A 13030-nucleotide genomic window follows, 5' to 3' on the forward strand; every position below is an offset into this window, starting at 1 on the left:
TCTGTAATCCCATGATATGGGTAGTGGAACACTTAGATTTATTCTCAAAGTATGAATTTCTCTCATGTATTTTCTCTTTTGGTCTTCTTGCTTTATGGTCTCTATATTGCCTCTTTCTTACTTTCCTTAGAATTGGTCTTAAGCTTTCTTTTAATACTCAAACTGCAACTTTAGGTCAGCAATCATGACTTCAACACAGAAATAATTCGTTTTTTTTTTTTTTTAAAGATTTTATTTATTTATTTGACAGAGAGGTCACAAGCAGGCAGAGAGAGAAGGGGAAGCAGGCTCCCTGCTGAGTAGAGAGCCCAATGTGGAGCTTGATCCCAGGACCCTGAGATCATTACCTGAGCCGAAGGCAGAGGCTTAACCCACTGAGCCACCCAGGCGCCCCCATAAATAATTCTTTAATCACTCACTTTTCTCCACGGTTTTTTATTTATGGACCCAATTCACTCTTGATTCTGAGGAAATCTCCTATGATCAGATCTTAAAGTTCCATCCTGCTTCCTCCTGGCCTGCTTCCCCAATGGTCAGTTATTTCATTTGTTCATCTTAGTCATCCCTTTTTCAAATCTAATCTCCCTCAGATGTCTGATGGACCTTGATCACCTATTTATATTAATAAATGAAGGACGACATTGGTTGGTAATTGTGAGAGACAAGGATTTCCTCAACAGTTGTAGTACTTTGTCTTCACACCTCCAAATGGGAGGTCCCTCTCATGGTGGGCCTCTGCAGGTAGGTGGTAGACTGACAGACAGGTTGCCCTTTAGGAGGAGAGAAAAGGTGAGGAGCTTTGCCTTGGTATTGCCCGAATGAGAAAGGCTGTGTTTCGATGGTACGGTCCTTTAACGTACACCACACCTTGATGGAGCTCCCTTTCTTTTCCTGTCCCTGTTCCACCTCCTTCATCCAAAGTTCTGCTTTGTGCCCCTACTCTCTCTCCAATCCCAGTCCATGTGAACACAGCCTGCTCAACCTTCCCCAGGGCAAATCCCCTAACTCTGCCTGAGCAGCTGTCCTCATAGCTTTATCCTAGGAACTAATGCTCTTGCCAAAGCTCTTTGTGTGAAGAGAGAGAAGTAAGGGAAATAACTGTTTTGGAGGAAGACCCTTAATTTGCCTTGATGTTCCACTTTTCCTATACCTGCTCCCTATTCCCATACTTGCTGACACTGGGCCTGGAGTTTCAGGAAAGAGGCCCTACTAAGAATTCTCTGACTTGCAGCGTGCAGCAGGAACACCTACTTTGGGTTCCATTTTGTTCTGTTCTGGTTTCTCAATCAATATAATTCCAACTGCTTTCTATTGCCCTGAAATTCCTTAGACTTTCTGGCATTATAAAATAATAATGAAAGTAGCTAAAATTAATTCAACTTTGGCTAAACGTAAAAACTCAAAGTGCTTTGCACATAATATCTCTCTTGATCTCACAGTAACCCTAGGAGGCAGGTACTACCATCATCATCCTTATTTTACAGATGAGGAAATTGAAGACAAAAAAAAAAAAAGGAGTAAGGAACTTGCCCAAAGCCACACAGTTGGTAAACAGTAGAGCCTGGATTCAGACATAGATAATCTGGCTTCAAAGCTTTCCTTTTCTACAATTATGATTTGTTATTCTTCTTATGTTTACTTTGTCTTTTGCAATGATATTAAGACGCATGGAAACATAAATGGGTACATTTAGGCCATCATTTTGTAATGGAAACCCATTGTTTTTATTTTACCAGTATTGTTTCACACCACACTTTAAACTGCTTTATGAGAAATGAGAAATAGCTTTAAGAGAAAATGCAGGATCTCGTGAAGGAATCCAGTGACAGAAAATGAGCCCTTTGAAACTATTTAAATCAGAATGAACAGAGGTAATGTACTGGATTCCCAAAATGAGTCTTAAAAGTGGCAATTTCAAAAGCATAGATTCTTTTTAATCTAAGAAAACAATAAACACCAGCATTTTTGTGTTCTCAACAACTCATTAGCTTACTGTCACACCACCAAGAGAAGTTGAGAACATATGAAAATTTTAGTCCCATCCTATTCCCTGACAGGGGCCTTTTAAATAATTGAGTTGGGAGATGCCTGGGTGGCTCAGTAGGTTAAGCAACTGCCTTCAGCTCAGGTCATGATCCTGGAGTCCCAGGATGGAGTCCCACAGGCTTCCCGTCTGCTTCTCACTCTGACCTCTCCCTGCTCTTTTTTTTTTTTTTTAACCTCTCCCTTCTCATGTGCTCTCTCTCCCTCAATCTCTCTCTCTCTAATAAATAAATAAATCTTTAAGAAAAAAATTCATTTGGACTGAAATAGACATGATATACCTACCACAGGTGCTGTGCTACAGACTGGAGATAAAGAAATGAAAGGCACTGTCCCACTACCCCTGCCCTTACAGAGCTTACAGTCTAACGGCAGTCATGAACAAGGAAACCAACAACTATAATTCAGTGTGATAAGTGCTATGATACAGGCAGGTACACCAAGGGTGGGATCAGAACAGAGACAGGCCTTCCAAGGAGATCTCCCTGGAAATAACTCTTACACTGAGGGTTCAAGGATACATTATTATTGGTTTGAGGAGATTGTAAACTGAATGTATCATGTTTTCTCTCAAATCTGCCCCACTATCCACCTATATAACACATTTAAAGAGCACAACAGTCCACACAGAACACTCCTCCTCTTCAATATTAGCCAAATCAATCAAGTCTCATCAAATTCTTCTCTCTTATATTTAAAATCAATTCCCTACCCTCTGCCTTCGCTGCAGCCTCTATCACTGCTCACCTTGATAACTAAAATAACCTCATAGCTGATCTTTCTGTTAAATCTCTTCACTGGTTAAAAAAACAAAATGATTCTGAAAACTCCCCTTGGGTGGTACCCCCAGCACTTGATCTGGGCCTTCTCCAGCTTCTTCTTGATCTGGGACTTCTCCGGCTTCTTCTCTCCATACTCTTTCCCACTATGCTGAACTCCCTTCAGTTCTCTGAGAGTCTGTGCGCCATTTTGCCTAACTGCCTTTACTTAAGCTGTGTGGTCCCCATGATTGAGACGTTCTAACCCTCCCTTGCTCATTAACACCTACTCAGCCTTTAAGTTCATCTCCTCTGAAGTCGTCCTGCTGGACACTCCTCTCCTTGCTCCCCACAAGCTGAGTCAGGTACCTCTTTTGTGTAATCCCATACCATACCCCCTCATCAGGACACTTATCACAAAGAATTACACTCAAATTATTTTCTGTAATTGCTCCTTTATCTGATTCTCTACTATCTAGATATTGAGCTAGTACACTGCCTGTTGCACAGGAGGCAATCAAGAAATACTAAAAGAATGAAAGAATGAACGAACGAACGAAGAGAATTAAGTCTGTGAAAGCTGATGAGAGAACCAAAGGAGATAATGGAGAGAAGGACAGAACGTTGGAGTAATACCCACCTCTAGTGGGTAGGAAGTAAGAAGCTAGTGAGGGAAACAGAATGAACAATCAAAGAGAAGAAGAAAACATCTAGGATTGTACAGTAAAGTAACCCAAAAGAAGAAGGAAATTTAAGAGGTGCAGGTGGTCAACAGCATCAAACACTACAAACAGGTCAAAGAAGGCGAGAACTAAGACAAGACCACTGACTTAGAGGCAGTCACTGGTGACTGATGATGGTGATGCTGGGTTTACCCCCGCCTCCCTCAGCACTGGCAGAGACATCTTCCTCAGCCATTGTTGGAGGCAAGTTAGGGCTAACAAAATAATCAAAGGTGTGCAACTTACCTGTGCTAATCTCTTTTTTCCATTATTAAAAAATTGAAAAACAGAATATTCAAAAGAAAATAACATCTCACAACCAGATAATGATGCTATTTCACTGCTTTCTTTGTTTTTTTACATTTATAGTTGTACAAAATTGGTACTACATTAAATTCTACATCCTAATTAAACAATTTCTTAATTGTACTTAAATTTAGTCAGCCTGAGTTAGCTTTCTCATTGTAAAACAATAAATTAGCATTCTAGTTCATAAATGGGAAAAAAAATTATAGAATTTGATGTGCCTGCTTGGCCATGTATGCACAATGGTTCATGCCACATAATACTAAAATTCTATCTTCTTAATTTGTATCAATAAAATTATTTATTCTAAAAGCTAACACACTACCCTAAGTATCTTATCCTGACCCATTTAGTCTAGATTTTATTCTTTCCATGCTGTGGAACAGGGTGCTAGAAATAGATTAGGTACTAGATATAGAACATCTCTAGCAGCTGAAGACTTTTTTAAAATAATCTTCAGTTAAAATTAGACATAGTGGTTTATAATTTAATGAAGTCTAAAGCACATTAAGCATACTTGTCTGACAATTTGTTATATCTCGAAAAAATAGCGTGAACCAATTTTCAACCCTCGTTTCAGATTTTTTTTTTCCAGTGTACAGTATGTTTTGGTGGAAAAAATAAGAAATAGAAGGAATGCAACATTTCTAAAAGTGAGAATTACTAGGTCAAAGGATGTCACCATTTTTAGTTTTTTTTTACATTACATTGCCAAACTGAATCCAGATAACTTCCCTCAGCATATGAGCTTCATGTCCCCATACCGTTGCCAACACTGGGTATTCTTACTTTTAGTCTTCAGCAACCTCATAGGTGAAAATGATATCTTATTATTTTAAGTATCATGTTTATATAATAGTAAAACTGAGTATTTGCTCATAGTTATTGACTATGCATTGATTTTTATGTCCTTTTACCTATTTTTCTAGTAGGCATTTATTTGCTTCTTAAACTGTCGATTTATATAGAGTATATAGTATATATAATAGTAAAACTGAGTATTTACTCATAGTTATTGATTATGAATTGATTATTCATGTCCTTTTACCTATTTTTCTAGTGGGCATTTATTTGCTTTTTAAACTATTGATTTATAAGAGCTCTTTGTATATTCATGATAGTAACCATTTGTTAAAAATAGTACCCTCTTTAATTTCTCTTATTTATTTATTTATTTATTTATTTTTAAGTTTATTGAATACACTGCAAGGGAATGGCGGGCAGGACAGCAAAGGAGAGACTGTCTGCCATTATTTATAGTTTTTGACGTAAGAGGTTTTAAATTTTATATAATCAAACAAACTAATCTTTATTTCTTCCTCAGAATATTTAGAAAATTCTTTCCCACACCCATATTTTACAGAATATTCACTCAAAGTTCTTTCTCATATGGTTACAGTAGAATAATACTGATGTCAGTTAGATGATTTATTTCCACCATCTACAATCTAATACACATTGACTCTAACTCCCTAAAACTTATAATTACAATTCCAACAGTGGTCAACATGAAACACAAGTTTAAAATTAAGCTCTAGACTTTTCTTACTCCAATTTTAGCTGTTTAGACAATTTTTAAAAACCGGATATTTGAGTTTAGAAAATTCAAAGCTCCCTTTACCCCATCCACACGAAGCAGAGATCTCTTGCTAGTTATCACCCACCTCTCAAAAACCTGTTAGGGATCCTTATGATGGGACAGGACTGAATGAAGCGCCTCCTAACTGGGTCCCATCGTATTTTCTTCTTACCTGTCACCACAATTATCAGCAATCAGTCAGACACATACAACACATGGCAAATAATACATAGTTACTGTAGTTATAAAGACAGAAAAACAGGAAACAAAACAATACTTGAATACAGAAAGAAGTGATGTAAAGTAGCATTTAACCCTGTTTTGGAAGTCAAAACAAAATTAAATTAATATATAAGCAGTGATGAAGGTATTCAACTCATCCCCAAAGAATACGAACAACATGTACACCATTTTTCAGAATTCTGGTTCAACAGTACATGCATTCAATAATCACCAATGCCATCTTGTGGCAAAAATTCACCAGGAGCTTTACAAACAGATTAGAAATTATGACATTTTAAAAAATCAGTGAATGTCAAAAAAGCAGCTCTGGCTAAAATTAATTTGGCATAATGTCGGCTTCTGTTTTCTTCCAGGTTTGGTATTCTTTTATCAGTTAAATGGTTAAGAGGATAAAGCAATGGGCACCATTCTTTGCATATGAAATAAGCTGATTAAAATGTTATGGTGACAACCAAATAAAGTAAACATTTAATATCTTGGCACTTCCACTGGGGGAGAGAAAAAAGGAAATTCATCTGCCTTCCCAGGAAGCAAATCAGCTCCATATTAATCCCAATTAAAATTTGCTTTCTTATAATATAGTAGAAACATATAAAGCATTATTGAACCGGTAAATGGGATAATTTTGTCTCTTTCCGAAGTTTGATAGCTCCCAAAGATAGCTTTAACTGGCAATACAATTAACGTATGTATAGAGTTTAAAGTTTACCACGAGATTCCACACATATTACCTCATTTGATCCTCACAACAATCCTATATGGATTCAACAGTCATTTCATTAAGCATCTGCTATGCCTTGAACCCTAGCCAAGGCCTTAGGGTAGTGCAAAAAGGAGATGACTCCTACCCTCAACAGCTCTTGGTCTTGTGAGGAAGGCAGATGTCTAAACAAATAATTATATTACAGTGAAGTAACTGCCGTAAAACACTTTGAGGAAGATATTATCGTCTTCATTTTATAAGTCAGGAAGCCAAAGGAAAATTAAGTGACTTAATGCCTGACCCAGAATCCAAGCTCAGCAGGCCGGACTTTAAAACCAGCCTTCTATTGACTTTGAAAACAAAAACAAAAACAAAAACAAAAACCAGCCTTTTATCCACTATACTATACCACACTTACCCTGTCTCAAATTCCTTAGAAAGTGTACAGCTTTTGGGTTTGGCAACTGAAAATACATTTAGATGTTTATCAGCAAGGTCTGGTTTGTTTACTGTTGTACTTGTACATAGAGACACACAGTGTGTAATGAAATCGCATTACTGGTGCATATGTACTTATTATTGTGGAGAGGACAGACTCCTTGGCAAGGGAAAGAAGTATTCATTTTTACAAAAGGGTTATCTTTTAATCGTCCAAGTCTTTTAAAACAGCAATGCCCAAATGTTGGTCTACAGACTACTGCTAGGCTAGGATAAAGACTGACCAGCCCAAAACAAAATGAGAAAAAAAGTGGACAAGGCAATGTTTTGTTTTGGTTTTTTAAAAGGTAAAATGTTCCATTTAAAGGCCTGTCCTTTTTTTCAGGGATTGGGAATTTTGTGTTAGTAAATATGCTTTATTTTATGAAGTGAAGGTGATAGGAAATACATAGGTGGTTTTGGTTTTATCATTCTTTCTTGGAAAAATAGAAAATTTACAAGTCTATGTGTAGCCCCAAAATACATATATTTTTAAAATTACAAGTTAATGACATCCAAAATCTGAAGAACCACAGCTTTAAATCAACACAATTTTTGTTGATTAACTCCTAAGTCCAACATTGTAAACCATACTGTCAAAGGATACATAAAATTTATGAAAAACTTCCCCTGACCTCAAGAAGCTTATATTCGAATTAGGGAGACAAGACAGACACATAAAACAGTTAGATAGCAATACAAGACAGAATATAACAAGTGATTAGCTTAAAATTTGACATTTTTATGTATCAAAAGTGTTAAAATGTACATACCCTTTGACCCAGCTATTCCACTTCTAGGAATTTATTCCTAAAGAAACAATCACAGATGCATGGAAAGATGTATGGACAAAGATACTCACTATGATATTATTTATAATGGTAAAAAATTAGAAACACTTTCAATGTCCAACGATAGGGAGATGGCTAAGTAAGTATGCTAAATAAACATACTTAAATATGTTCAAATTCCATACACTAAGAAGTATATACAAGAATATTTATTAACGTGAGAAAACATTCACAATATATTGCAAACAAAAAATGCAAATACAAAATAGTACCAAAGTATGATACCATATTAGCAAAGAAAAAAGTGCTTGTATAGGTTCATGAAAAATACAGGAAGCATATACATAAAATTTTAATTGTGGTTATCTTTGGGTGGTTATTATGAGTGAGTTTTGGATTTTTCTCCTTAATGCTGGTCTTTATTTTCCAAGCTTTCCCACTGAGTAGGCATTACTTTTGGACTGGAAGAAAAATAATATCATATTACTTTTTTTTTAACTGTGTTAAAAAAAATACTGTAAAGAAACATACCAAAGTGTTAACAGTGGTTATGATTAAGGTTGAGGATTACTTCCTCTTTTATAGTATCCAAAAATTCCATGATTTATTTTATAATGGAAAAAGATACAGAAATTTAGAATATTACTAAGGGAATATACTGAAAATTACTGAACCAAAGTTACAATAAAAAAATCTTTTTGATGTTTTCTCAGAGCTCTGTCAAACATCTTTGGCCTGTTTCTCTCTCAGCCACCAACATACATCTGTCATAGGCACAAACTAATGTTGACTCTACAGAGGTTAGGCCCTGGCTTCAGAACCCACGTTTTCTTCCTTTACCCGAAGACTAGAAACAGAGAGAAACTAGCAACAGAGCAACTATGTGCCTTTCTAATTTCATATAGGTACATTCCTGGTCTGAAGTTTTGTTCAATAAAGCATTGATTTTTATATATTCAAACTTCCAATCTTCATTTGTGATTGCTTCTACCCTTCAAAACAAAAACAAAAAGCATAATTTTTTCAATATTTATTTTTTGCTAATGTTTATAATTTTTTTAAAGAAATCTCTATGCCCCACATGGAGCTCGAACTAAGGACCCGGAGATCAAGAGTCACATGCTCTACCAACTGAGCCAGCAGGCACCCCTATTTTTTGCTTTTAATTTTTTTTCCTTTCTATTAAATTTACTTCTTTATAAATATGACATAGGCATTAACAGAAATAGGGAGGTAGGCTAAGCACACTCCCCTTTCTCCAAAGGACAGCAAATAACACAGAAGCGATTTTTTTCAAAAAAAATCCATAATCAAAAGAAGAAATGTTTTTTGGTGGACTAACAGTATGAGGAATCGCTGAAATACAAAAACATGGTCCTATACACCTAGAGTAGAGGGCTACTGCAAGTGGTCAGAACAGCCCCACAGTAAAATAATCCCAGAGGTGGAAAACAGCAGGAAGAACTGAAACAACTTTCAGAATTTACAGGTTAGGGGGGTAGCACAGAAGTTACAAAGCAGATCAGCCTCTCCCCCATTTACCTCTTTGGGATAAACATTGTAGAATAGAGAGAGGCATTCCCAGATGGGAATAGTGGCATCAAACAAGACTGGTGTCACTCTCCAGGTAGGAACAAGGAGTATAAACACTGGATCAGAGAGATAAGACAGAACCCTGGATGGATACTGACTTCCAGGTAGAAGAGGAGACACTACTACAAAGAAGACTAGCAATGGTACACTCCATCCCATTCCATCTCTAGCCACTATCAGCAGAGACCTGCTGCAGTAATAGATGTAACATTTACTGGAAGGCTAACAAGGACTCTCAAACAAAGATAAATGAGTATAAAACCAAGATTCCAACATAAAAAGGAGGCATGAATGTGACAAATAGAACTCACATCCAAAGAGAGTTGACAGGTTAAATAGGGTAAGACCTTAGATCAAGTACAATTAATATCCTCAGAGATATGCAAGATAATAATATATTTATTTAAAAAAGAAATCAATTGGACAGAAATTAATTTTTGATCACTTAACTAAAACACTTAAGAACTGAAAAGATATAGTTAATGAACAAACTAAATTGGTATAATGAAAGATGGAGCCAATAAATTCACAATAGAGTACAGAAGGAAAAAGAAGTAGAAAGTATTTCACAAAGTTAAGATATAAAAGATTTAAGCAATTTCAACCAAAATCCCAATTGCCTTTTTTCCAGAAATGGACAAGCTAATCGTAAACTTCATATGGTAATTCAAGGAACCCAGAAAACCAAAACAATCTTGAAAAATAACTAAATTGGAAGACTCACGATTTCTGACTTCAAAACTTACTACAAAGATACAGTATTCAAACCAGTTTAGTGCTGGCATAAGGATGGAAATATAGATCAACGGAATAGAATTTATTTTTAAAGATTTTATTTATTTATTTGACAGAGAGAGACACAGAGAGAGAGGGAACACAGCAGAGGGAGTGGGAGAGTGAGGAGCAAGCTTCCCGCTGAGCAGGGAGCCCAATATAGGGCTCGATCCCAGGACCCTGGGATCATAACCTGAGCTGAAGGCAGACGCTTAACAACTGAGCCACCCAGGTGCCCCAATGGAATAGAATTTTTGACAAAGGTGATAAGACTACTCAATGGGGAAGAACAGTCTTTTCAACTGATGGTCCAGATACCTACTCAAACTCTCAATTGTGAGAGTGAAATTAAGATACCTTTTAATGTACAAGAACACAAAAATTTTGTTTCCCTCAGATTTCTGGTGAAAGAATTACTCAAAGGTATATATCTGGAGCTAAAAAAAACTAATCCAGAAACACTAAACAAGGTATAAGAAAAGGGTAAGGAGAAAAACTAGTAAGGCCTTAAAGTTAAGTGCTGATTGGAAAAAGAACAAAACACGGTTTACTAATTTTCAAAAAACTACAATCTCAGGTGATACTGATGGGAATAATTGTGAGGGTAAGAAAGGGAATGCGGGAAGGGAAACAGAAGAATGATGAAGTCTTTCCCTTGTTCAGAAGAAAGATATTGAAAGTGATTAATATAGACATTGATAGAAAAATACAGATTTGAGCATTGTGCAAAAAAATTTAAGAGTACTAGATGGCTTCACTCCAAACACTGAAGGAAGATATAATACTTATCTTATACAAATGCTTTCAGAGAATAAAGAAACTCATGTGTGAGACTAATAGAACCTTGATATCCAAATCTGATAAAGACATTAAAAATAACTACAGGTCAACATCCCTTATAAATGGGTACAAAACTTTGAAACAAAAGGTTACCAAGTAAAATCAAAGTTATATAAAAAGGATAATACATCAGGATCTAGTGAAATTTATTCCAAGAATATAAGACCGATTTAACATTAAAAAATCAGTATAATTCACCACACTAACAGAATAAGGAGAAAAACCGTATGATCATATCAATCAATGTAGAAAAAGCATTTGATAAAATTTAACATCCAGCAAACTGGAAAAAAAGAAACTTATGCTCACACAAAAACCTGTACACAAATGTTTGTAGTAGCTTCATCAAGAATAACCAACATCTGGAAACAGATAACCTTTCAATGAATGAGTGGTATAACTGTGATATATGCATACCATGGCATAATACTCAGTATTAATGAGCTACTGATCTGTGAACAACTTGGATGGCTCCCAAGGGAATTGTGGTGAATGAAAAAAGTCAATGACAAAAGGTTACATATTGTAGGATTCCATTTACATTACATTCTTGAAGTGACAAAATTTAGAGATGGAAAACAGATTAGTGTTGCCAGGGGTTTACCAGGGGAAGTAGCTGTGAGTATAAAAGGATGATTCAAGGGTTCATTGCGACAGATCTGTTCTATATCTTGACTAGGTGGTCACACAAACCTACACAAGTGATAAAATTGCCTAGAACTCAATACAAACATACATACAAATAAATGCATGTAAAACTAATGAAATCAAAGTAAGGTCAGTGGGTGGTATCAATGTTAACTCTCTGGTTGTGTTATATACGATAGTAACAAGATGTTATCATTTGGGGAAACTAGATGAAGGGTAAATGAAGCATTCTATATTATTTCTTATAACTACATGTGAGTCTATAATATCTCAAAGTAAAAAGCATAAAAAATTTAAAATATGAAAAAAACTGTGTTGATATGAGACAGACTACATTCAAAATGATACGTCTGAAACAATTACAAATATTCTAACAAACAGAACTATTCAACATGACCTAAAAATTCTGATTTAGATGACTATGCCACACGGTATGTTCCTAATGCTTTATACAATTCAGTGTCATTTCAAAAGAGAAGCAAATTAATACTGTATTCAGAATCACAGTTGTGTAGATTGCTCACTTCATAAGAGCTTCAGGCCAAGTGACTAAGTGGGGCTGAAATCCAGCCTCCATTCTACTCTCCAATGCACCTAAAGGACTACGTTTACCTAAAAGAGGCATTTTTACTTATTTACTTAATTTTAAGATTTTTTTTTCAATTTGTAAGTAATCTCTACACCCAATGTGACACTCAAACTCACAACCCCAAGATCAAGAGTCAATCTCCCCCAACTAAGCCAGCCAGGCATGCCTGGAAGAGGCATTTTTAAATAATTTGCACAATGGCACACTTCGGGCTAGCAGTGACCTACCCGTTAAGTAAATCACTTTCTTTTGCACTTCAGGAAAATTACTGAGAATCTATTCCTAGGCACTTTAAGTTTTTGCCTTTCAAAGCAAGAAGATCTGAAACCATATCTTAGTTCTGTTGTTTTGGTGGAATATAGAGTGTTCTTTAGGAGGTTTTGGTTCTGTCTCAAATCCTTTTTGAAACAAAGTGGTATATAGATCAATAAAAAACCAAAATATAAATTAGAGTGCTATACTGTACTGTATCATAGCATTTTACACATATATAAATATATATGTTTGTGTGTGGTATAAAAACAACTGCATTCCCTTAATAATAATACTATTCTAAGAACTCATTTAATCCTTGCCACAACTCTGAGATAGATAATACTATGACTCCCAATTTATAGATGAGGAAACCAAGAAACGGAGAGATAAAGTAATTTTCCCAAGGTCACTTAGCTAAGCAGATAAAAAATCTGGGATGCAAACCCATACAGTTTAGATCTAAATCACTCTTTAAATTTTTTTAAGGATTTTACTTATTTATTTGAGGAAGAGAGAGAGAGCGCGCGTGCATGAGACAGGAGAAGTTCAGAAGGAGAAGCAGACACCCCACGGAGCTAGGAGCCTGATGCAGGACTCGATCCCAAGTCTCCGGGATCATGACCTGAGCCAAAGGCAGTCGCCTAACCAACTGAGCCATCCAGCAGGTGCCCTCTTTAAATGTTTTTTTACATTTTATTTATTTAAGTAA

At 35.8% G+C, this 13030-nt stretch overlaps 1 protein-coding gene across 3 annotated transcripts in view; it reads right to left on the bottom strand.

Moving 5' to 3' along the window:
• KLHDC10 (kelch domain containing 10) overlaps window positions 1-13030 on the bottom strand; it is a 61468-nt gene that overhangs the window by 24972 nt on the left and 23466 nt on the right. The window contains exons 1-2 of one of the 3 annotated variants that reach the window (XM_032304323.1): window positions 6773-7580; window positions 5494-5580 (exon numbers count right to left, since the gene is read on the bottom strand). The exons of 1 other annotated variant lie outside the window; for it this stretch is intronic. In XM_032304323.1, the coding sequence (XP_032160214.1) occupies window positions 5494-5580; window positions 6773-6830 (145 nt within the window). In that variant the 5' untranslated portion in view covers window positions 6831-7580. Of the gene's footprint in view, window positions 1-5493; window positions 5581-6772; window positions 7581-13030 lie in introns of those variants that run through there. One more of the 3 variants, XM_032304321.1, reaches the window with a different exon arrangement.

This window comes from Mustela erminea, chromosome 11 (assembly GCF_009829155.1).
Source record: "Mustela erminea isolate mMusErm1 chromosome 11, mMusErm1.Pri, whole genome shotgun sequence".
NCBI lineage: Eukaryota > Metazoa > Chordata > Mammalia > Carnivora > Mustelidae > Mustela > Mustela erminea.